Source organism: Nipponia nippon, unplaced genomic scaffold, assembly GCF_047370975.1.
Source record: "Nipponia nippon isolate SJK-2023a ecotype South Korea unplaced genomic scaffold, ASM4737097v1 scaffold_5, whole genome shotgun sequence".
NCBI classification, from domain to species: domain Eukaryota; kingdom Metazoa; phylum Chordata; class Aves; order Pelecaniformes; family Threskiornithidae; genus Nipponia; species Nipponia nippon.
In genome coordinates this window covers 88,337,446-88,362,585 of record NW_028262369.1, presented here as the reverse complement: position 1 = coordinate 88,362,585, position 25,140 = coordinate 88,337,446, and the positions used below count along the sequence as shown (strand labels likewise).

Sequence of the window (25,140 nt, the reverse complement as noted above, 5' to 3'; positions counted from 1 at the left end):
TGTACTTTTTAATAGACTAATAAATCACTGTGAAATAAGTTACATAAATGGACTCGCAACATCAAGTTGCCTGGAGATGTTGTCATTTACTCCAGAGGCATCTTAATGTACTTCAAAATGACTCAAAGGCTTTTATTACAAATTGAAAAATCAGAACTTAAAGACCTCATAGTCTTTTTCATCTCACGACACAACAGCAATTATCTAAGCAGTTTTCCATGTCCATGATGTATGTTAAGAAGACAAAAAGGAGAACTATTACTCTTATGTCTGTGATCAGCAGTTATTGCAAAGTACAGTTTTTATGTAGTGTATTTTTGTCATGTGAATGACTGGAGGTTGTGGAGGGTGTGTAACACTAGTACTTGTTGGATTGCTTTTTAAATTCAGACTTTCACCTGTACAACAGTGCCCTACCTTCCCCTTCTATATGCATTAGTACCTGCGTGCTTTCAGAGCCTCTCTCTTCTGGGAGATGATGTCTTCCAGCAGCATTTATGCATTTCAATTCAGAATGAACTGGAATCGACTGGACAATCCAATTTCCTTTTTCCCACTGTGGCTATTTTTCTTTGCAAGGGGATTTTAAGAGAGCTAATTAGTGGCCTCAAGCTTGTGTGGCAACCCAAACATGAATCTCGGCTGCCCACATGGATTACATCCTTTCTTTCAGCCCCTGTTCTCAGTAGTGCACGTGCAGGCTTAGAGTTGCCATTTCATCAGACCTTCCCTTGTCCTGTTCTTCACTCAGGCAAGATTTGAGTCTTATTAATAGGAGTAAACAGTGTTGGACAGTACGAACCAATGGGCTAACCAGCAGCAGTGCAGAGCTGAGACAGGTCCCCCATTTCTGTCATAGAAGTCCTCCAAGCTGCAAGTATTCCTGATCTCTGTCTGCCTATCTGAAATGGGGAGAGCATTACTTATGCTATAGAGCCGCCATGAACGTTGTTCACAAGGAAGAGGTTCCTCAGATGTGCGGCATGGCTGTGCCATTGCGCTCTCTATTGCAATCCTGACCTCCTATGGTTTTTGGCATTTGTTTCCTCTTCAGGACTTTTTCCAGCTGTACTTGTTTACTGACCTAAAGTTTTCCCTAGTTTGCAAAGTAATGAGAACCAAGATTAATACAAAGAAAACATGTTTTCATTAGAATTTAAGCGTCTTCTACTGATAGCTTTGCTTGATATCTCAGGCTTGGTTCAAAGTCGGGCTTTTTTGGGATCATTGGCAGCAGGGGCTTGAGCCAAGATCCACAACAAAGCACTCCTGAGTTTTATTTAGGTGCCTGATTTCCCAGAGATTACAGAAGGAGGTTAGGTCCGTGCATACATTTGTGGAGCTTGGCCTCGAGGCCTAAACAGAGGGGTGGCAGGAAAACCTGTCCTGCTCTAATTGAGTGAGAAAACTGTCTAAATGCAGCCCAAATCCTCCTTCTCCCTCCAAGTCCTGTAAAGGTTAGAGCGGAGGAAAGTCCCATGGCATTTCCCACATCCCTGCGCTGGTAGGGATCTGCTAGCTGATGTCTGCATGCAAGCAGCTGGACATGGTAGGGCAAGGAGATATTTTGATTCATGGCTTATCAACAGAGCCAAGGATTTCTATATCAACAAGGTTTATTTCTGAGAGGTGTTTTCCTTTGTTTTACAGTGGCTGCATGAGCCTGAAGGATTGCATGAGCTTTCAGTGAATTTCAATCCATCTTTATTTAGTGCAAATAAGTCATAACTCCAATTTCCCCTTTCCTCCCATCCCCCGCAGAGCCTTGCCCTCTCCTATCGCGTGGAGTTAGCTGAATTTTTGCGCATGTGCCGGTAGCAGGTGGAATCAGTTCTTTCGAAGCTCTTGCCACAACCTCTCTTTCCCTCTGTAAAAGTCACCAGCTAATCAGTGCTTTGGCCATTCAAACACTTCGTAATTACGTTGTAGGACTGCTGTGTGGGAAGCTGTGCACTGACAAAATGTTGCATCTCTGAAGATGTAAGAGTGAAGGATAAAAGGGAAAAGCAAGACTTTTAATAGAAACATTAGTCATAGTTAAATTGCAGTGCCGTTTCGCTGCACTGCTAGCTTCTTTGTGTCTCTAAAAATACCCTCTAGCGGCTTGGTTATTCATGCAGCGTGCTGGTAGGGAAAGGAGCGTTGGGTTCTGGAGAAAACTTTGGCAGTCTTCAGCAGAGCCCCACTGCCCCGGCGCGCTGGCGTGGAGGGGAAGGGCACTGCGGGGCCGATGCTCTCCAGCGGGAGGGGGTCAGTGCGCAAGGGTTTCCTGGCATCCATCTCTCGTTGCTCCAGCCCTGAGCTTGCACTGGGACGGTGGTGGCACATGAAGAGAAAGGGTTGGTGTCATTGTCTTCTGGACTTCTTTTGTAGCTAACACAATGCCAGAGGCCTCATGTGATGCTGAGGGGTGACCCTTGCTGCAAAGGCCGCCTGGTTAGTCTCTGCTTTAACACAGAGACTCTTTCTACGCAGAATACAATGCAGCACCTAAAGCAAAAACATGCTGGTGGCCTGCAGTCAGAAAGCAATTAGAAGAAAGCTTCTAGCTCTGATAGTAGTGAATCACTGGGACAGTCTGTCTAGGGGAGCTCTGTGATCATCCTCACCAGCCGTTATTTTTATCCCCGTGTGTCTGTGGTGCTGAGTGCCATAGACCAGACGAGGCCAGCTGATCCCTCCAGCGCCTTTCACCGAGGGTCTGACAGATCACAAGACTAGCCTGGGCTTTTTAACAGTCTGTTCTGAGATGGCACCAGAAAGTCCTACAATACACCCTTGTGATCAAAGGAATATGACATGTATTTTTTAATTTCTGCTTTCTTTAGTTTTTGATCCAGTAATTTACAGGCTCGAGCTCCTGGCTATTTCAGTTACAGATGGCTTGTGATTTGCTTTTTACGACAGAGTGAGCACAGCCCTGCAAGCCATGTTATCTCAGCTCAGGAGCCATCACTCCCATTAGGAAGGACTAAGTAGATTTGGTGAGCCAGCTGGGCCTGCTGCCACGAGGCAGTCACGTTCCTGCTCGCCCTTGTCCCGGAGCCGCCATCCCCCACCACCATTCTCTAACCCCCGTGCAGCATCTGCACAGACGCTGTGCTGAAGGATGTGGGCAGCTCAAATGCAGGTTGTAATCTGTAAAACAAGCAATGATTTTACATGTTTATTCAAGCTTTTTTTTTTTTTTTTTTCCCCCCCACATGCAGCTTTTCCCAGCTCCACTCCAAACTCTTTCTAGGAAGATTGTACAGTCCAGGACCAATAGTACCTTAGTTGGAGTCTTTGCCATTATCCTGGTTTTTCTATCTGCCTTTGTCAACATGGTATGTGCATTATTTCCTTTTGACCACTCAGTTCTGCATGGTTTTCTTATTGGTGCTCTGCAGCATCGTAACCTTTATAACCACTGGCTTTAATGTAATCCTGCCTAATGCTTACAGCATCTGAGGTCAGTTCCCTTTTGCTTGTTGGGCACAGAAAAGAAATGGGAGCCCGACAGCTGCATCCCTATAGCCCATTATATGCCTGGCACCAATTTGTGCCCATGTTCTTTTCTGATTCTTTAAATGCTTCTGCTCCAAGTACATAAGCCAAGCCTGAAGCGTACCCCTGTGTGAAGGGCCAGCAGAAGGCCCATGCATCATTTAACTCCCACAATATTAAGTGGGACTTAAGTGTTGCCTAAGCTTTTGTGCCGGCCTTCTGGACAGGGCTGCATCCTGCTCCGAGTACGGTAATCACCCAACAGGGACTGTGAAGGCTTCGCTTTGAGTTGCACTTTTGGGACCAGGGTGGTCTAGCTTTGCATTCAAACGCTGCTGCTGATTTCAGACTCGGAGAAAGATGGGCTGTTCCCTAGGACCCTGCGGCTGTTGGTTTCTCACTTGTACAAAAGGCTTGAAGGCTGAATGTATTTTAAAGAAATCACTTGAATGTTCTCTACCCTGCATACATCTATTTCATTTTTTAAGGTGGGGGGTGGGGTGGGAGAGGAGAGATGGGCCTGAGGTTAAAGCCCTGAGCTTGGAGGTAGCTACAAAGACTTCACATGGCCCTCTGCTCCTCTCAGTTATGGCCTTAGCTGGGTCAGTGCTGACTTGCACTGGCATGGAGAGGCTTAAACACCTAAAAATCAGACCACTACTTGCTCTTGCCTCAGCTCCCCCTATACACATAGTGGAGATTTAGGAACAACGTTATGCTCTGTTGAGGTACTTGAATGGGAGGTGCTAGCTCAGTGGCATCGACATCCCACCACCTTCCCCCATAGTCACCTGCAAAGAGCTGCTGTGGGTTGCTGAGCACCACGCAGAAATTAGAGCTTTGTTTTTCTGCATAATGTGTGATTCTTTGCATTCGTGAACTGCTTAGTGTAAAAATTAGCAAAATGGACAAATGGAGCAGCACGTGGAGGAGATCAGAATGGGCCTCTGCTGCTTCCTCAGCATAACATAGCACATCAGCCTTTGAGCCTCGCTGCTGAAGTCTTCCCTGTAGAAGGACCCACAGCAGAAGCTTTAGAGGTGTCAGGGGAAAGTTATCAGCTCAGAAATTCCCATCAGCAGAAACAGAGCAACACCAGGACCTTATCACAGACAGTGGGATATATTTGTACGTGTAATATCTACAGCCCCTCTGCCTGTGAACCTTCAGACAAAGTTGTACGTGAAGTTGAGCATGAAACTAGCTTTCTAGAGTGCACAGCCTGGATTTTATTCATTAATATTATGGGGTAGAAAAAACATAGCCATTGCACATGCAGTAAAACAGAAGCTGGTCATTTCATTTTGCATATTTTGCACATTGCTGCAGCCATTTCCAAGGGGCTTTTTAATTAATGCAAACTGTTTTGTTTTCTTCTCCTTGTCTGTGCCATTGAGTTTAATACCATCTTTTTCTTCAGTTCATGTGCAGCACTGTGGATCTTGCCAGCTGCATGGCTGCAGAATACAACATCACTCCTGACCGGGTGGACATATGCCTTATCAGCAACCTGACTTCCAACCACAGCCTGGGCACCTTCCAGGGATTCTGTGACAGTCCTTTGCCCAACTGCAACTTTCCAGAGGTATTGCTTGAAAAAAAACGGGTTGCAGAGATTGATCTGAGAAAGGGCTATAAAACTTGTGTGATAAATCTCAGTGATTCAGAGGAAGGCAAGGTTGCTCCTGACTGACGTTATAGGACTGACACAGGCTACTATGCACAAAGTGTCTGAAGTTATTATCATGAGTCCACATTAATGTTTAAGTTCCTCCAGGGCTGAATAATCAGTAGGCTTTTGTAATTGTTGGATCCTGCCTGTAGTAGGATAAATGGCCTTTCTCCATGAAATCCTTAATGCCATGCAGAACTGCAAGTCATTTCAAAGGAATTTGTGGGTGCTCAGTGTCACTTGAAAGTCAGTTCACTGAAAATCAGTGTCTAGTCATAGATTTAACCCTTCTCTCCATTGTTTTATGTCCCGATGAAAAGCTTTGCTTATATATTCTTTCACTAGGTATAGCAGGTTCTGGCCTCAGGCAGGTTAGCAGCCCTAATAGTGGTCTGCTTCAATTTGCAAATGCAAATCCTATCTCTTCAGAACAACTTGTTTAAAAAGAAATAAAAATGCTTGTAATGGAAACAAAGAAACAAACAAACAAACAAAAACGCAAATATGTTTTGCACACTGGTAGAATACTTTGCCAAAATAGTAATTTTTTTGTATAGCTATTCAAGACCTTTCTCTGAGTTTTTAGGTCATGGCCATTACATGTGTTGTCTATTGGAAACTGAAAATGAAAAAATCTGTCTAGGATGGGGGCAGAATTTATGTCAAGGTCATCTGGATTTATGGGGACCTGACAGATTTATGGCTGATCTGTTATCATCCAGATGTCCAAGGTGCTCCTGAAAGCCCTGGTACCCCACTGAACCTATTGCCATTTAACCTAACAGGAATGTGATCCCTCTCTGATTCAGTGAGGCTTCTGAGACCAGCATTACTGTGACTTTCAACCCTGCAAAGGCTCTTAGTATGTCCGCAGAAAGACCCAGGAACAAAATCTGGCGCAATGGAGAACTAAAAGCAGTCTGTGCCCCTCATGAGGTTGTCAGGAGTGCTGGTTCAGGACAGAGAGGGATTTTAAGCAATGAGGAACAACCATTTTGCATGCTGAGGACGCTATGGCAGCCTTGAGCCAGGTCCTGCCGGTCAGTGGGCTAAGAAGTGAGGAGTCCCTCCCCTGAGCTCTGCAGAGCAGATCTGGTTGGATCTGGTACAGGCGTTGTCTGTTGCTCCCAGTGTGCTTTCAGGAGATGGTGGGATTCTACTCCTCAGCTGCAGGGAACATCCACCCATTTTCTAGAAACTGAAAAGTCAAGTTACAAGCTGTACAAGTTATTTTCTCTAATTTCATGTATCAGCGATGAACTATTAATAAATGAGCTCAGAACATAAGTGTATTTCTACTTCAACTAGGGCTTGCTTCTAACTGAAAGGATGGCTGGCCTCAGGCATCTGATACAGTTTTTTTGTCAGCAATAAACCTGTCCGGACAGAGTGGAAGCTTAAATCTTCACAGATTTTTTAGCAGGAAGGTGATGAGCTGGATAACATGCCTCTCTTCATTTTACATCCATGCTAGCTTTCCCGGGAGCCATAAATGGCATCTGCAGCCTGCAATCGCATTTGAAAGCACTGGCATGCTAAAAATTCAGCGCTTAGATTGGCAGAAGTTGCTGGCCCACCAGCCAGGTGTGGCAGAGAGCTCCACTACCACACAGGTGCACAATTCTGCAGCTCCTGGCAAAAAAAATGATCGTGCTGTTGGGCACTGGCAGAAGTTTGTCCAGCCTGTATCTTGCCAATGGATTCAGTGTGTCACATCATCAGGGGCAACACTTTCCAATTGGCCTCAAGCGGATATTTGTCCTGGTGGTGTGAATTGCTAATACCCTTGGTCCTGTGTATTGTGCAGATATGCGAATTGGAGTCCAGAGTTTGACCTTACAGCAGCATGAAGTATTCCAGCATAACCGGGTGATGCTTTCTGCTGATTCAGTAACCATGTCCAGGGCAAACCTACATCACAACCTTGGCTATACAGCTGTGGGCCCTGTGCCTCTTGAGTGTAAGGCAAATAACACCTGATGAAGAATGCAAGAGTTTTCCTCTCCATCAGTTCAGTTTTAACACTTAAATCTCCTGTAACGTGGGAGGATCCCACAGGCAACCCCAGGTTTACATGTTTGGTCAGCTCAACTACATAACTCCCAATCCCTTTCTATCCCTCTGTTTAGTTTCCTTTGTTTTCAGTTTTGATTTGTTCAGCTGACATTCATCTCTCTTCTACTTTTTTTCCCCTTTTTATCTTTATACAGTACTTTACCTACAGTGTCTTATTGAGTCTCCTGGCCTGCTCTGTGTTCCTTCAGATCAGCTGTATTGGAAAACTGATCCTTATGTTAATCATCGAATTTATATATGTTCTCATTGTGGAAGTGCCAGGGGTCAACCTTTTTGACAATGCAGATCTCCTGGTTACAGCTAACACCTAGTAAGTGCCTTTCACTTCTGAAATCTTCACCTAATTTCTTTCACCCAATAATTTCAGTGTAGCATTAGGTGGACGGGAGCGCCGAGGCTGTGGCACAAGGGAAGTGCATGATACCAGAGAAGGCATGGCTGTAAACTAAAAGCTTTGTCAATGCTGCTCTCCACCTCTGAAGAGCAGGAGAACACAGTTCCCTTTAAGATCTTTTTAATGTGGAACTTGACTAATGAACTATCTATTAATAACAAAATATAACTGGAATCAGAGTGGATCTGTATTTCTTTTTCTTCCAGAAATGGGGAGCTGTAGTTAGTCATTCTCACTTCTTCTGGTATTACACTCCCAATATAGAAATGTCTTTTCTCAAAAAAGGAAAAAAAAAAAACAAAACACTCCAACAAACTTGAGCTGGCTCAGGGATGTGATAATGAACCACCGAGATGTTCTGACATCTGGCATATCAAACCCACGTTGGAGTGGTGGTGTGTTTGACTAGTAGATCTCCTGACAGTTGCTGTTGGACACGTCTGCATTCGAAAATCACGAATGGTATCACGGCTGGTCTCAGCACAATTCCCAGCGGAAGGGCCTGGGCTAAGTGGGAGTAGGCAGTTGCCCTTTTACTTATAAAAGGTAGTTTGTTATCACCAGGTCACACATTAATCATGGTGGCAACCTCCTTGCACTGTCATGGTTACCCATCTCCTGAAGGTCACGCCAGGGAGGGAAATTTGGCGCATCCGCAAAACCACCCTCCTCCACAAATTTCATTTCTCACTGGGAGTTGTGTTGTTGTGTTAACTACTTGTTTTGATGATTTTCCCTTGTAGGCAACAATTGTACTTGAATGTCAGTCAATAAAATCACGGTGTTGTCTAAAGGTGAACATGATGCTAGGATGTATAATAAGGAGAATTGCCTGTAAGACATGAGAAGCAGACCATTGCTCTACTCAGGAGTGGGAAGGCCTAACCTGGAATATGTTTTCCAGTTTGGGGCAAGAAGGCAGTTCACAATAAGGGAGAGTCCAAAGCAGCAAAGAACAATCAGAGATCTAGAAAGCACCAGTTTAGGTGAAACATTTGTCAAGGATGCTAGCTGTGGTTGCTCCTGTCTTGGACAGGAGGGTGGTTGAGAAGTTTCCCATGGTCCTTCCCCATGCTATCTTGTAGGTTATGAAATAGCTTGTGTAGTCGCTCAAATTTCTTGATGGTCATTAACCCCTTCAAGCCGGGTGCACCTGGTTACTTCTGTCCTTCACATAAATATTCCATGATTTAACATTCCTATGTGCCCAGTAATAGTTAATGGAGGTATGGCTTTTACTGCCATTGGCAGTAATCACTTAAATTATTTTCTTAACTCAAGCAAATGAAATTGTGTAGGAAACCCCATGGAGCTTTCTGTGGAGGTATGGGGAGAATGAGGTTTCCTTCCTTTTTTGGCAGATGTTATGTATTCCAACAGGGGAAGCTATTTAGCATTTTCTAACACAATTAGAGAAATAAAAGCATTTTGTATCCCAAATATCATTTCATTCTTGTAAGTCAAGCACCAAGCGAAATTACAGCACTTAGAAGTATAATTTACGTCACTTCACAATCAAAATGCCAGTAATAAAGTGGAGAAAGTTAGCATATTTTCCCAGAAATAGCTTTCTGTGATGCGATATTATCCCTCACTAAATGCTATTTGTTTTGTCCGGAGAGCTCCATGGACAGCTATTTTTTTGTCCCAATGTCTGGCAGTCCATTTGTGTGTTGTGGGAAATGGGAGCTCAGCATGTAGCACGTAGTTCAGAGACGTACCTTATTGTCCAGCTGATACTAAAAAAAAAAACCCAACATGACTTCATACTACTTTAATTGGGTGCCTGTTGTAGCTACATAATTACTATCTGCTCTGCAGCCATTATGGTACTCTTGACTAATTAGAAGTGATGCAGATGTCACTTCACACTTCTGTGTACAAACCAGCCCAGCATGCAAGTGACTGAAAGGCTGATTATAGCACGTTGGGAGTTGCTAGACTTGACTGCAGCGACACGCCAGCATGGTGACACATGAACTGGATGCACAGGGCTACTATCGTATTACCTTTTCTCTTTCTTTCCATTTAAATAGTGTTTTAAAAGGTCTACGTACATGGTTCTCAGCCGCCTAATACTCCACCCACACTTGAGAAGAAGCCCAGCAGCATTAAGCAATCAATCAGTCAGGAACTCAGACAGCTACTACCTGCCAGAAAGCTCCTTTCCATCCTTTTGCTGTAAGAAAAGCGCACCCTCCATCTTCTCCAGCAGCTCTGCTTCATACGAGTACTTTGCAGTATTGTGAATAGTAATAGCAATCCGCATAAGGGTTTCTTTTAGTGCACTCATATGCGGTACCCGTAGCTAGGCACAACACTGGAGATGAGCAACTTGCAGAAGAAGGGAGTAGTGCTAGAGTTAAAGGAATTAAATGCATCTCCATTTGACAATAAATGGGGAAGAGAGGTGCTATCCCTCACAAGATACTAGCCCAAAGCTTCCTTCTTTAGATCAAATTTTCCAGCCTGACCTAATGAAGTAGTGACGGATGCCCAAGCATTTGGTAAGCATCCCACACTGACATTAAAATCCCACATGATTCTATGCCTCTTAATGCTTCGTAGATATTTTAACCACATTAACCATGTTGCACCATCACTCTGGATTTTTGAGTGGAGCTCAGACGACCTTTTTTCTCCCCCATCTCTTTGTAGTTTTCTGCTTTAAAAGGGCTATAGCCCCACACAGTGTTAGAGGTGCCACATTGCAGAGGTGCTGTTGAATGATGTACAGAAGGACGAGTGCTCGAGGGAGCCAAACACTCTACTAACCTTGTGTTTGTGGTTTTTTTCAGCGTGTCTGCAAATGCAACGTTACCATGGTGAGTCACTTTGGCATGCAATATTTTTATGGGGTTTTGTTGGTAGGCATTTTCTGTTCACCAGGTGCAATATCAGCACACTGACTCACCAACGGTGTCTGGTATTTGACTATGTGTCGCTGTGAGCTGGTGCAACACAGTGCAAACACCCTAAGTGGACTAAGTATTGCCCTTTTGTATGTATAGCTACTCTCAGAGCATCGTCTTTCCTGTGGGACTTATGTCAACTTGCTTTGTAGAGCATCTCATAGAGCTTACTTGTAATTGCAAGTCAAAGGTTTTATCAAAATAATATTTTCATACTGTATAACTCTGTAATTCACATTTAACAGTTTTTAATTGCTTGCTGAAGGGATGGGAATGTGTGTCAGTGCTCTTTTCAGCTTATGGAATACTTACAAAACAGGGGCCGTTAAGAAGTGGCTATTTAGAGACACAGTAAGTAAGTAAGTGTAGAACAGTTCCAGACTTAGGAGGCTGGGGAAGCCAGTGCAGGAGACACAGGGCATACAGTCTGAAGAGCTGACAGCATTTCAGTTCTGCCAAGAATGGTGGTGGCTGAGCATGTATGGCCATTCTCCAAAAAAGGGCTTTTATATTGATGTTAACCCTTTTTAAGAAGTCAGATTAAATTTTCAGTTTCAAAGTCCTGCTTTAGAAACCAGCACCTATGAGCCAAAGTCCTCAGCTTTTTGCAGGTATTGTTTGTCTCTTTACCAACGTGTGCTTTGGGGGGAAAGAAAAAAGGCTTTTCTTCAGAGGCTGGTTAGCCTTAAAGTGGGAACTGCGGAGCGTGGCTAAGCTATGTTCCTCCACGCTGAGACTAACTGGGAAACTCTGCTCTTTTGTTGGCTGCAGCTCTCCAGCAATGACACGAGTCGCGCTGAAGATTGTGACCCCGGTCATCATTACTGTCTTTGTCCTGGCGCTGTACTTGCATGCCCAGCAGGTGGAATCCACTGCAAGGCTTGATTTCCTCTGGAAACTCCAGGTTAGCGGATGTTTGCTGTGTTGGAGGAATACACATAGTCATTGGTGTTAATATAAAACTACTGAGCTATTCACTGTCGAGTTGAGGAGTGTTATAAAGTGCTTTTGAATTGAATCTGGATCTGGCATATAACTGGGCATACTAGTAATCCTCTGCTCTTCTTTGGTACGTTGCGTACTCAGTGCTTCTCAACCTGCTTCTTTACTTTAACCCCTTGTTTCCTTGTAAATGCACTTTGGATGGTGCCCACAGTAAAGGGTTATAGATCTGAAGATCGAGGTTAATGAATTTGAGCAACTGAGCCTGTCACTGTTGCAGGAACCTGTAATATAACACAATTTGTAAATATTAAAAGCTCATATTCACTGCTGAATTGTTTCCCAGAGTTCAGTGAGCTTTAATTTGCTGTGTTCAGGGGTGTGAAAGATTCACATTTGCATTTTCATTCACTTTTTTGTTAAGCAGGGGTAACTGGCTTGATATCCAGTCTCCATTAGCCCCTAGGCAGCAGTACTGGATAGCCAACACAGTGCAGATAAAGCCACACTGTGCTCCTGTCCCTGGGTTCAGTGTTAACCTTTTCACTACTTGTGCCCACGAGTGATGTTGAGGCATCATATGTGATGCTCGAGCAAGCAAGCCAGGTCTCAGCTCTGCCCAGGACTCATAGCTGGGGGACCGCAGGACTGCAGGTTTTCTATATATTATTTACCTTCTGGATGGCAGGACATCATTCTAATAATACGTCTCAGAGGTTTGAGTAGGAGGCACTGAGGAAGCACCAATGAATTAAAGCTCCTTAGGAAGCAGATAAACATTGTTATCCTCATTTAAAAATGGTAAAACAATGGAAGGGATGAGCCGATGTGCCCGTTCCAGGTCTGGGCTCAGCTGGCCAAAGCATTTGTTTCCCCAGGCAGAGCCAAGTGTTTTCCTTGTTCTGTCCAGAGATATCACCTTCTAAAGGGTCCTTCCTTGTTTAACTTCATTTCCAGTTTCAAATGCGCTGTTTCAGAAACCAGCATCCACGAGCAAAGTCGTAAGTGCTTTGCAAGTACTGCTTGTGCCTGTACCAACATGTACGTAAGGGATGCGGGGAGGTTATCCCTTCTCCCCTCACAAAGTGAGGGCTGCAGAGTATGGCTGACCTGTGTTCATCCACACCAAGGCCCAAATGTGCCAGGAAAGTCTTTTCTTTTTTTGGCTCCAGCTCTCCAGCAATGACAAAAGTCACTGGAAAAAAAGATTTGAAGAAGACCCTTTTCAAAAGGCTGTACGTGTTGCCTAGTGCCTCTGCTGAAGCGGAGGGTGCTATACACAGGACAGCTCTTTGGGGCTCCCGTAAGCTGAACTGCTCTGTGCGGCTCCTGTCTCAGCTGCACCTTCCCCAGTCCTTGCCTGACCCTGTTTTTTTCTTCTGCTCAGAAATATTAAAAAAGGCAAAAAATAAAATAAGGGGGAAAAATACTGCTGCCATCAGGTAATGGGGGAGAGAGAGGTGATCAGTACACACACCTCTGTATCTTTACCTGCAAACCAGAAGCAATGAATTGAGGTAGTGCGGGTACTGTGCAAGTCTGCAAAGAGAAATCAAATGTGGTTCTGAAGTCTGATGAATCTAGTGAACTCTAAATGCTTGTGTTATTTTAGTCACCTAGGCCTAGGCACATCCTAGGTGTCCGAGGTACCTCCTAGGTACGTCCTTCCTGAAGCCCTGGTTCCATCTGAACATTAAACCCAAACCCACACCCATCAGCACAGAAACAAGAAAACCCATCCTCCTGGTCTTGCCCTTTGCCTGGACATGCCCCCACTACCACAGGAGACAGGGGCTTTACAGACTGGTGAAAAGTCCTCTCCAGAGTGTTGGACTGCCCTGTTTCATGGGCTCCATGGTAACTGTACTTCACGACCATCATTGCACCTCAGCAAACCTTGCGGAAAAGGGGGGTCCTTTTATTTAGCTACGTGAGCATTTGCGGGGTGCAGGGAGAGGATTATAATTCAATGCCACTCATGCAGTCAGAGTTTAGCAATGATGAGCTGTCTTTGTCCTCCTGAAACCTGTTGTGCTTGACCGGGAAAGCCAAATGTGTGTTTTTGTGGATGGTAAGGATGGCGGTGGAGTTCACCAAAAGGAACAGACCTTGTACAGGTTACCCAATTCAGGGCCCAGAAATATAACAACATTGGATTTTGGTGTTATTCTGTGCCTGCTTTTATATGCATGTGTGCACACAAAGAGACGGACCATCTTCCACAGTAAAACACAAGTTTCTGCATCTCTCTGGTTCTGCCCTCCTTTGCAGTTCCCCCCTTTCTTCTGCTTCTGTCCTCCCTGCAAGTTCATTTTCAGGTTTTTTTCCCCTCCGCAGAGCAGTTACCAAAAGAGTAAGCACGTCACTGTCTCTCCCTCCTAAACTAGGCCACTGAAGAGAAAGAAGAAATGGAGGAGCTGCAGGCCTATAACAGACGCCTCCTCCACAACATTTTGCCGAAGGACGTGGCAGCCCATTTCTTGGCTCAGGAGCGGCGAAACGATGAACTGTACTACCAGTCCTGCGAGTGCGTGGCTGTCATGTTCGCCTCCATAAGCAACTTCTCAGAATTTTACGTGGAGCTGGAGGCCAACAACGAAGGGGTGGAGTGTCTGAGACTGCTCAACGAGATCATTGCCGATTTTGATGAAGTAAGTCGCAGAAGATCTGGGCGGACAGAGTGAACCGAATCAGTGAGTTTAGTTGGGCTTTGCTGGGCTTCTGAAGGAAGGTGGCGTGTTGAATCCTTGTGCCATGGTTTGTTTCTTCTCGCTCTACAGGTCCTTAATTCTTTTTTTTTTTTTTCCCACATTAAAATCTCTTCTAATCCTTTGTCGCTCCTCTGAATATCTAATCCCCTTTCTTCCCCTTCCCTTCCTTAGGGTGGACATTAGGAAAAGGTTCTTCACCCAGAGGGTGGTGGAGCACTGGAACAGGCTTCCCCAGGAGGTAGTCACGGCGCCAAGCCTGACAATATTTTAAGAAGCATTTGGACAACGCCCTCAGACATACGGTGTGAATTTTGGGGTTGTCCTATGCAGGGACGGGAGTTGGACTCAATGATCCTCGTGGGTCCCTTCCAACTCAGGACATTCTGTGATTCTATGATTCCTATACTTTGAGTGGCAGAGGCTCTGTCCAGTACTTTGTAGTGCTCGTACCAAGGCAGGACACGTGGCAAGGACATCATTACCAGCACGTATGTGTTTGTCAAGCTTTATTCATTCTTTTGCTCTTGTGAAACAGATAATAAGTGAAGACCAATTTCGGCAGCTGGAGAAGATCAAGACCATCGGCAGTACGTATATGGCTGCATCCGGCCTCAACGATTCCACTTACGACAAGGAAGGGAAGACGCATATCAAAGCTCTGGCTGATTTTGCCATGAGGTTAATGGACCAAATGAAATACATTAATGAACATTCATTCAACAACTTCCAGATGAAGATAGGTAATGTCACTGTGTTTACAGGGTTACGTATAGGTAGTGGTCATTCTGAGCTGGGGATTTTATGGAGAGTAAAAACCATAGATGTTACGTTAGCTGTACACTGATGTTAATTGTCTCGTGCCTGGTGACCACTTTGGCCTCTCTGAAACATCAGAGCAGTTTTGGTGCAGAGAAGCTCTTACCACAGCGTGGTCTCACATGGTGTTTGAGCTTGGGCTCATATTGCTTGTGATGGGCTCCCTGCGCACAACCCCTGTGGCGCCCGGCTCTGCCTTTCTTGGACATTAAATTGTCTGTCAAGTCAGGGAATAAAAAGAGACAGAAAAGGAGAAGGAGAAGAACTGTGAGGATGTCAAGTGTTCTGTTTGCTCTGGAAGGCTGTCGGGCTGCTGCCTCGCAGGCACTTAGCATTGCAGCAGCTGTATGCTGACTTCCAAGTGAGCAGTTTGCTTGGCAGCTGGATGGCAAATACACCTTATCCTGTTATCTGGTACTGGAAAGTAGCTTTGGATTGAGCAGATCCAGCCCGTCCTGCCAGTCAGACAGGCATGATGGATCAAAGCAGCCAACTTTTCTTCAAAAGTTTCTTTTCCCCCCCAGTTTGGCCATAGTTTTACATGTTAGGGCAAAGCACAGCTAGAACCAATGAACCTCAGGATGTTTTTTATTATCTGAAAAATAACTTGCCTCAAGCTTCGCATGGTTCACGCGTGATGGATCTGAGCACTGTGGGATTTCTCCTCTCCTTCTAGGCCTCAATATTGGTCCTGTCGTAGCTGGGGTGATAGGAGCACGCAAACCCCAGTATGACATATGGGGCAACACGGTGAATGTAGCCAGCCGAATGGACAGTACAGGTGTGCCTGACAGGATTCAGGTAAGGAATTCGCTGGAAAACTTACGTTGTCAGCCCTGCTCACTTATGGGTTTTGAAACTTAATTAGCATTGGAATTTTGGTTTCATTTATTCCTTTATGCCATACATTTACTTAAACAGTACTGAAAGAAAAGCCAACTGGGGAATGCTAGTGGCACCATCAAGTTTTGCTGTTTAATCTTGACCAACTTTGTAACCTTTGGTCAAAACCTTGCAGCTTAGTTCTGGGTGGAAGTGTTGAGCAGAGTTTCCTTCCCCGAGTGCCTCACTGGCCCTCTGAGCACAGTCCTGCTGCGATGCTTACTCGCTCGTGCTGCCGGCTTTGCTGGTCGGCTACACGCAGCTGTAGGTTGTTTTATTTTCCAAGGGCTTGTTTCAGCTGCGCATTTCTGTAATTCACTTCTCTGTTCACAATGCCGTGTGTGTTGTGAGGCTAGCAAGGATCCAGGCATCAGCGGGAGGGGGATCTGTAATTAGAGAAAGAGGACAGTTTAAGGAGTTAGTTAATGGAAACTGTCTTGTAATCAAACATCTCCTTGGCCTTCAGACAGTGACCTTTCCAGTGATTCAGTTCCACTGTCCTGCTTTTGCTGAGCCAATGTCCACAGTAACAGATTGTCACTCCTTGGGAAAGCACTGAAGGGATATAAAAATGGTTAGTGGAACTGATGGAAAACCCAAGAGGGGAAGCTGTGCCGTTTCTTTCCAATTAAGCTGTCAGTTAACTGGATCAATATTTATCCAACATCCTTTAAACCTTCCTACGAGATGGTCCGTGAACAATTTTCGTTCCAATCAGCACAGCAACGTTACAGCAATAGGAAGCCAGAAATGGGAATATTTAAAGCCACCTGAAAAAGGGTGAGAAAATACATCGTAATAAATAAATATCTCAGGAAATCTGTCCTTTACACTTCTGTTCTTCTGCAGCACAAGTGATTATTTTTAAATGGCATCTGCAGAGGGAATTTGGATGCTGGCTAGGTTATTCCATTCGTTTGGTCATTCTGCTACCGTCTCCTTCATAAAAACAAACCCTGTATGACTCCTTCTAAATTGCACATCCACTGTGTAATTTCTAAGTCATTTTTGAGGACTTTTTAAGTATGTTTAACCTGTTTTCCTACTACCACTCCGGTGATACAATGAATGCATCTGAGTAGACTGAACTGCCAGGTGTGTTTTGAAAAACGTGACTCATTTGTTTCTTTCTATCCTGTGACTGCCTTGAGAAATGTGGGTTTCCCCCAGTTGGGTACAGTGTGTGGCTTGACTTGTGTAGTGTCTCACTTTCTAAAGGTTGTGTTTGTTCTGCAACTTGTCCCAACCTTTTAGTGAGCGATACGCAAAAGTCGTCTGACTTAGCAAAAAAAATAGTTGATACTACTTTAATTTTGTCCGTGGATTACTCCAAAAGCAAATGAAAAGACTGTGTGGGAGGCACGACAAGCACCTGCTTACTCTTGTTTATTCTGCAGGTAACCACAGACATGTACCAGGTTTTAGCAGCCAACAACTACCAGCTGGAATATCGAGGGGTCATTAAGGTCAAAGGCAAAGGAGAAATGACCACCTACTTTCTAAATGAAGGGCCTCCAATTAGTTAGCACCGATGGCAGCGTCGCCGGAAGATGGAATTTGCATTACACAAGATTGTGAATCGGAGCCGAATCACTTTTTGGCAGTGAAGCTGAAAACGCAGCGCAGTTGAAATTTCACACCGTACTCTCGAGCTGGTATCAGCCAGCTCTTTGGCCACCCATCGGGAGAGGCAAGCGAAGGAAACCACCTTGGAGGGGTTCCTGGCTGAGTGCTAAGTCGACCAAAGATGTGTACTACAGAGTTCACTGATAAGACATGAATTTGGAATTTTTAAAAAAGGCTGCTACCACAGGATGCTATAAGAAGCTATTTAAGTATTTATTGACGCAACACAACATTTACTTGGTTGAAGGAATGTATGATTCACTACAAAGCATTATTTTGGAATGGATTTGCACTCCCATAATGTTTCCATCCCATACTGCCAGCTGTTTGAAGTGTACCACTGTGCTTTTATTAGCTGTTTTGAATGGGCTTTCAAAATTGACACCCGCTGTCGCAGCACACAAAAAGGCCTTTTAGAAGGGCATCGGTAATGTTTTAGCGTGAAAAGACGTTACAGCCCTGGCCCCCTCTTTCTCCTTCTTCTCCATGGCTAAACGACTGCTCTTCTGAGTGGGCCTGGCACAGCTGATGAAGGGGAAGGCCGAGATCAAGAAAGATGGCTCTACAACCATATTTATTAAAAAGTCTTCTGTGCTCTTCTTTGGTATATATCGGTTTACATGGGAAAGACTAGATGTAAACAAGAGACACTTTGTGGGGGGAACTCCCCTGAAATTTGTTGTGGTTTTTTTTGTATTTTTTATTTTGTAATATTGAAAACATGGAGATCTAACAGATATACCAAATTCTATATTTTGTAAATTATATATAAATTAGAAGGCAGGCTGTCCACACCAAGGTGTGGTGGGAGGTGTATATAACCTGTAGACTTCTGTGTAATTTTTTTGTGCATAATACTCTGAACACAGACTTGGCAGTTTTCAGATTATCACTATACAATCAACCAACAACAAACAGGTGAGTTTCCAGGCTGAATCAGGTGCATTTTAAAATGAAAATCCAGAAAAATCTACAACCCCAAAGAAGCGGAAAAAAACAAAACGCGGTAGTCACACAGTTGTTCCGTGCAGCATTCCAGCGGAGGGTGGCGTCTTAACGAATGGAAACAGGACCTTTGAGTTTTAGCTCCTGAGACGGTATCAGTCAAACCTGTCAGAAAGAGCTCTAGGCAAATCTTCTAACTAACTAACTCTAACAGGAGCTCTTATCAGAAGAGAAAAAAAAATAAGCTCATTTGAACTTTTCTTTTAAAAAAATCATTTTTCATAGATGGTCTTAACAGAATCCTGCTGATATGAGAGTTGTCTGATATTGTAACTGCCATTTGACATTACAAGGACCTACGTACTGCGGCATCGAGTTGACTTTCCTGTAGTAGGCACTTATTTAAACTGAGTCACAGATTTTCAAGTTTCAGGAATTAGGTGATCTTCAAAAAAGGTTATCATGATGGCAAGTGTGTGTATGAGGCGGTCGACCTTCAAATACAGTGCCATTGATATTGTGTTGGACATCTTCATCGCTAGTGGGGGGTTTATGAATAGTTCACTGTTACCATTTATGTACCTTTTTTAACTATTAAAGAAAAATCCCTCGATATTTTATTAAAAAAAAGAAAAGAATTTTAAAAAAAGCTATATTTTTTATATTCTATGAGGGGAGAGTTTTGATATTGAATTTGGCTAGCACTAAAAATGACTCCAATCTTTTGACATTTAATAAAGTTCTTTTCCACTCTTCTCAGGGCAGAATTCTTGTAGTACTAACAGCTTAATGATTGCACTATGGTGGTGGTGATTTATTTTTTCCTACTCGACGACGAGAATAAGTGAAAATCCATGGGCCTGTCTTAATTAATTTGCCATATTGCTAAGCATAACCCGAGCATTAAGCCATTTAAACGTGAGCTTAAATGGCGTCGCCCCTTTCCTTCTCCCTTCCACTAGGAAACATCTCTGAAAAGTATAGTATATTGACTTCTGTAAAACTGCCAAGTCTGCCCTTGTACTATACTTTTGCTCCTTTACATCATTCCTGGTTTGCGAAATACTTCAGTTGCATCACGCTGTTATGCCTTTCTTCCCCCCCCCTTCCATCCCTTCCCCCCGGCACTGAGTTTCATTACCTTCATGCCATACACGGTTTTTAGGTTTGCTTTCTGCTTTACGAAAGTCTGCGGTCGTCCTAACTTTTGATTCATCTTATGAAGTTGTGTTGTCAATGAAATTTCAAGTCCCCAGTATCTCTAGCTGTGATTGTTGACAGTGCGTCATGATCATTTCAAGGGGTATTCACACACTCTTTACTCTGGATCTTGCGAAAATGGATACAGTTATGATTTCCCATGGAAATTGAAATCTATTTAAGTAATTTAACTATATTAAACACTGTTTCACTGGTAAAGTGTCTCTGTTTTATTTCAGCTGCATCTGGCTAGGGAGGAGATCAGACGTAAGTTGTGTGGGAGGTACTGAATCTGCAAACAGAACCATCCCATTCTTGACTAGCGATGGGTGGGTGGGTGGAGGGATGGGTGGATGGATGAAGGGAGGGAGGGAGGGATGGAAGGAGGGAGGAAGGGATGGATGGCCGGCCGGCCGTTGGGACCACGCTGGCACTGTGCAATCCCCAGTTACAGAGCCTCAGGGGCTTGCTTGCATGGCAAACATCCCCGGGTCCCTCTTGTGCACCCACGTGCCTTGAAACTGTCATCTCAGCAGAGCTGACGAAGCCTCATTGTGGCACTGTGGTTAAATGTATCAGTATAACTGAACAACTTAAAAAAAAATTTTTTTTTTTTTTTTAAAAGAATTGTGTGCATTTTAAAAACTACATCACCTTTGCAAAGAATTCCCCAGGTGCCTCGGTACCTGTCCTGGAAGGAGGCAGCAGGGCTGGCCAGCGCAACACTTTCAATCTTTATAGGTAAGAGTAAATGCTCCACATCATAACACCAATTAACAGAAGCCTGAAGTATAGCTGAGAAAGAAAAAGCTGCAGCTTCCAACTGACTTTTTTAGTTGAAGAGACACTACATGGGCAACTAGGAACCGAATGACTTACACACAGTCTGGTATTTGTTAGGGGGGATCTTATAAGCGTAGTGAGAACATAGCCGGATTAACAAAAAGCCATGAAGTACTTAAAGTTATCAGTCTTTAAGAAAGATGGTGAACAACTATTGAATACGTTGCATGTGCTCCTACATAATCACACAAACAGCAGTTTAGGACATTAGCTGATGTAAGCAATTTTTGAAGCTAGCTATCTGGAGAAGGGCGGTCCCCAGGGGAGGGAAGCCAGTAGCCTCCAGCGCTGCGCCCTCGCGCTTAAATTGCTGTACACAGCGCCTGGCTGAACTGTTTTCCCTAAATGCATCTTTTTCCCATCCAGAAAGCATTTTGATGAATTTCAAGGTGTTTGGCCACTTCTCCCCCACACAAAGCTGGCTACATCAACCATCTGCCTGCACATAATAAAATGATACATTTGGGACACATCAAATTTCTTACATGTGTGTCCTGCACTGCCAGCATCCCTGGCATTGCACAACATACACGGACACCAACATCTGGCTAAAAACTATGCCCAGTAGCAAATATTTTCATTCTGTTAACCTTCCCGACTGCTCCTCAGGGCACCATCACTTCTAGTGTGAAGTTTGGGGGCTGGCAGGGAGAGGGCGGTTGGGATGCAGCCTGGAAAAGGGCAGTTCGGCTGTTTTAAGCTGAAAAACTCCGTTTCCATTCTCTTGGCCCTCTCCCTCCATCCCAGGCTTTTCAGTTGAAGGAGCCAGAAGCCCCTGGGCGGGGGGCACCAGGCCTGAGAACACTGCATTTCAGGCGGGATGGGGGACAGCAGCAGCAGCAACATTTTCCTGCCCTCTGGCAGCCAGGTAGCTTACTGTAATAAGTAGGGTTATATTTTTTAATTTCTGTCCCTGAGCACCTCACAGTCCCCCCCCGTCCTGCTCTGCCCCAGCACTTTGCTTGAGGCCGCGCTGCTGGTGCCAGGCGCGGCTCCCGCTGGAAGCCGGTGCGGAGAAGAGCGGGTAAGCAGGCGGCCGGCCTAGGCGGGAATCGCGGCGGCGGCGCAGCGCAGTGGGAGCCCAGCGTTGACAAGCTGAGAGGCAATGCTGGTGCAGCACAGCACGGGTGCCGTTTGAATAAAAAGCTCCACAGGAGAACAGCTAGAGAGAGCGAGCTTCCCCCGTAAGCAGCTGGGCCCAGAGAATATTTTTTCCTTTAAACACAGAATTTCAGCTGAAATAATAGCTATTGCCATCTACTGGAAGCAGACTTGCATAGCCTTAGCCAGGTGCTGTTAGCACTGCTGCTGAGCAGTCCCACAGGGTCAGGCTGAGGCACAAAACCCCCTTCCATCATGGGGGAGGGAGAGCACATCACAACCTAAAGGCAGCTGCTCCTTCCAAAGTAACCGATTATACACAAACTGCCAAAGGCAATTTACAGATAAGCACAAACACTCATCCCAGGCTGTGCACGTCCTCATCCACCCCCAGCAGCACAGCAGTCAATGGTGCGACAGGACAAGACCCTGCCATGCTGCTGCTGCTGCTCCTCGCTACCAGGGTGCCCTTGAACGGCTTCAGAGGAGCCTCCCCACCTCATGGCAAACAACTTCTTGCGTGGTGCAGCCCAAGTTCCAACAGGCACCATAAAACACCTGTTCTGTGGCAGCCAAATCTGGCATTGAGAACCGTGAGTCCCACCAAAGCTGTTACCAGCGACCCTGCCAGGGGACAACGGTTTCAATTCCTTCCTTTACTTGAGGGGATAAGAGCTGAGAACCTCCAGCTCTCACCACTCCGGAGTGCTTGGTGCTCTCCTGTCCTTCAAGTGACTGTTGCCGTTCAGTCTGAACCCAAACACAGGCTAACGACCATCCCGCCTCTCCTTGCCGCCAGCTGAGCACGGAGCGCAGGGCAGCACCCCGCACAGCCGTGCCTGGGCGCCGGGGAGAACAGCAGCAGAAAGCGAGCCGCAGAGTGCCACCTCGATGCTACACAGCTCCTGCGCAAACGGGGCTCACCTCAAGCTGCCTGTACAACACAGAGATGCAGCTGGTGTCCTGAAAAGGGCAGGAAGACGACAGATTGGAGCTGGCTCTGGAATTAATGTCACATTTCATGTTGAAAGCAGGCACAACGACTGCCCCGCCGAGGTGAGCACAGGAACGCCCAGCTGATAACGTCCTTCCCTCTTGCCCTCTCCTCTCATGGCATTTCTGCAGCAGCTTCAGTACACAAGATGGAGCACATTCTCGTTTGTTTTCAAGCTTTGCATGGGGCTTGACAACTAGGGAGTTCCTAAGCCCTGCTCAGTATTACAGGTTAGGAGGTTCACCCCGCAGCGTCACTCGCACGTTCCTAGTGCAAGCTGAGCTGGATGCCCAGGTCGGGGCTTTGCATGCCCTACCGGAGCCAGGTACCCGCATCGTGCCTATGCAGCCCCGCTAAGCGTACCTTAAGCCTTCTGAGCATGCCCTTGTCATCGACCTGTCTCAGGAGGCTTTGCCTCCAAGGAAGAAATGTTATCCAGGAACACACAGGCTCCATAACTGCTCTAAGAGGTCTGAACAACAACTTTTGGATAGCTCTATAAAGTCGGGATAGCAAATGGGGGTGTACCAATTGACAAAAGCGCTCCGTAAAGTTCATTAGCAAACAAAGTGATCAATAAAAGTGATGCACCACAATTTTGTTAAGTAAGAGAAGCTGGCGCAAAAACTGTGAGACCATTTGGCCTTACCGAAATAAACGGTACCTGGAATATCTGACCAGCTGTGACTGGAACCGCGCACGCAGCCGGGTGCTCCAGGGTTCCTCAGGCGCCTGCTGAGAGATCAGCTGGGCTCTTGTCAGCACAGGGCTGCAACTGCCCTTGAAGCAGACCCCCTGCTGCTACCCTCCTCATCCGCTACCTCCAACCAGGGAAAATCCCCTCCTGTAATACACCCCTTTACACTAACACCCCTCAGAAAGCACGGCTTTTTGCAAGCCATAACACATATCTAGAACGCTATTTACTCCGACAAAAAGCTGAGTCAAAATAGCATGTGTTTAGTGTTTGCAAAGGTTAATGGGCTTCTTTTCTCCATACGAACCATGAAAGCAAAAACCAATCACACCATAGTACTTGCAGTGGGAATGGGGAACGAAAGGCAGGAGGCTGAAAGGTAATATCCCTAAACAGATGTTCCTCAGTCCTTTGATAAAGAGACTATCGGTATATTAAAGAATCCACAGGGAATGTTAAGTAATCACGATGTCTGCCAAGGAAGTCAGTTTCCATCCTCACTGAGTTCTCTGCTAGCTTTGATATGGCTAAAAATCAATCCAATAACACAAACATACATTCCTTCATAGAAGGCTGCACTCTTTTCTACACCTCTCTCTCTCTAGATATATTCTTGTATATCTTATACACCTGTGTGTCAGTCTTCCATGAAGTGGTGTGAAAGGAGAAGGGCTCTACACATTTTCCAGGGTCTGAAAAGTTATTTCCTAGTGAAATCTGACAATTCACAAATGAGACAAGTTCTTATCCCCAGCTATTGGCCCAGACATTGAATATGAGAGAGCAGACCACTATGAAAAACCTCAGATATTGCAGAAAAATGTGCAAGGAAGAATGTGATTACATCTCTAGAAGCTCAGATAAGGGACTCTGAGGTAATCAAACCTCAAACAGCATTATATATGCTATATATATTATAAATACGATATATATTTTTATATGTATTATATTCCTTGTGGAAGCCAGTCAAACTTTTGGCCATCCCTTCCTGAAAGTAAATGTAAACAGTGACACCTTGTTCAAAGAAAAATATGGTATTGTGGGTGTTGGATGGACCCGTTCCAACCTTTAAGAGGGCTTACTTTATAAATACAGCATGAAGAGGGCTCTGCTTCTCCTAAATCCCACAGAAAAATCAAGCAACCATGAATGGCCTTGTGCAATTCAAATTACATAAAGCATGCTGTTCAAGAGAGCAGTCATCTTTCCTAAGTTCATCTTCGTAAGTCTAATAACTCAAGTATCAGGTAAAATCAGCAGTGAAGCACCTACTGTTTCTCTGAATGCTGAGTTTGTATAAGCAGATGGGAAATCCCGGGAATTTTCAGCAAATTTTCACCTCCAGCTTGGCCTGGCGTGTCTTGTTTCTTGTCTCACAAAATTTCAGCAAGTTGCAATATTACAGTCAAACTAACATGACCAAGCCATGGTTTTAGCACCTAGTAATATCAGGTAATGAAGAACAGTCATGCTCATTAACTTTTCATTGTGAAACGGGATTTTTATCAGTGCTGTAAAAACAAGCAAACAAAACCCCAACTGTCTGCTATTACGCTGTCAGGTGCATTTGTTCATTATACCTGCTAATCAGCAATGAGCTTCATGCCAGCATAACTGGAATGGAATAACGGCTCCAGATGCTAGGACAAAGGAAGTCTTCATTCCTTAAAAATGCGTCTTTAGGAATAGCAGGAATGGAAAGTGTCTCGGAGAAAACAAGACTCTCTGCCAACATGGAAACTGAAGAAATGATGCAACAGAAAATTCTTCGTGTGCACAACAGCCCGAGTTAAAAACTAAGCAGTGCTTCAGGCATTCATAATAGCTTCCCTGCATATCAATG

At 44.9% G+C, this 25,140-nt stretch overlaps 1 protein-coding gene across 1 annotated transcript in view; it reads left to right on the top strand.

Annotated features, from left to right (window-relative positions):
- Nucleotides 1-19,875, top strand: part of ADCY5 (adenylate cyclase 5) — a 222,001-nt gene extending 202,126 nt beyond the window's left edge. The window contains exons 13-21 of the mRNA XM_009471999.2: nt 3,210-3,326; nt 4,907-5,071; nt 7,369-7,544; nt 10,427-10,453; nt 11,312-11,444; nt 13,870-14,133; nt 14,729-14,933; nt 15,686-15,810; nt 17,289-19,875. Of these exons, the coding sequence (XP_009470274.2) occupies nt 3,210-3,326; nt 4,907-5,071; nt 7,369-7,544; nt 10,427-10,453; nt 11,312-11,444; nt 13,870-14,133; nt 14,729-14,933; nt 15,686-15,810; nt 17,289-17,417 (1,341 nt within the window). The 3' untranslated portion in view covers nt 17,418-19,875. The remainder of the gene's footprint in view (nt 1-3,209; nt 3,327-4,906; nt 5,072-7,368; nt 7,545-10,426; nt 10,454-11,311; nt 11,445-13,869; nt 14,134-14,728; nt 14,934-15,685; nt 15,811-17,288) is intronic.
- The last annotated feature ends 5,265 nt before the right edge of the window (nt 19,876-25,140 follow it).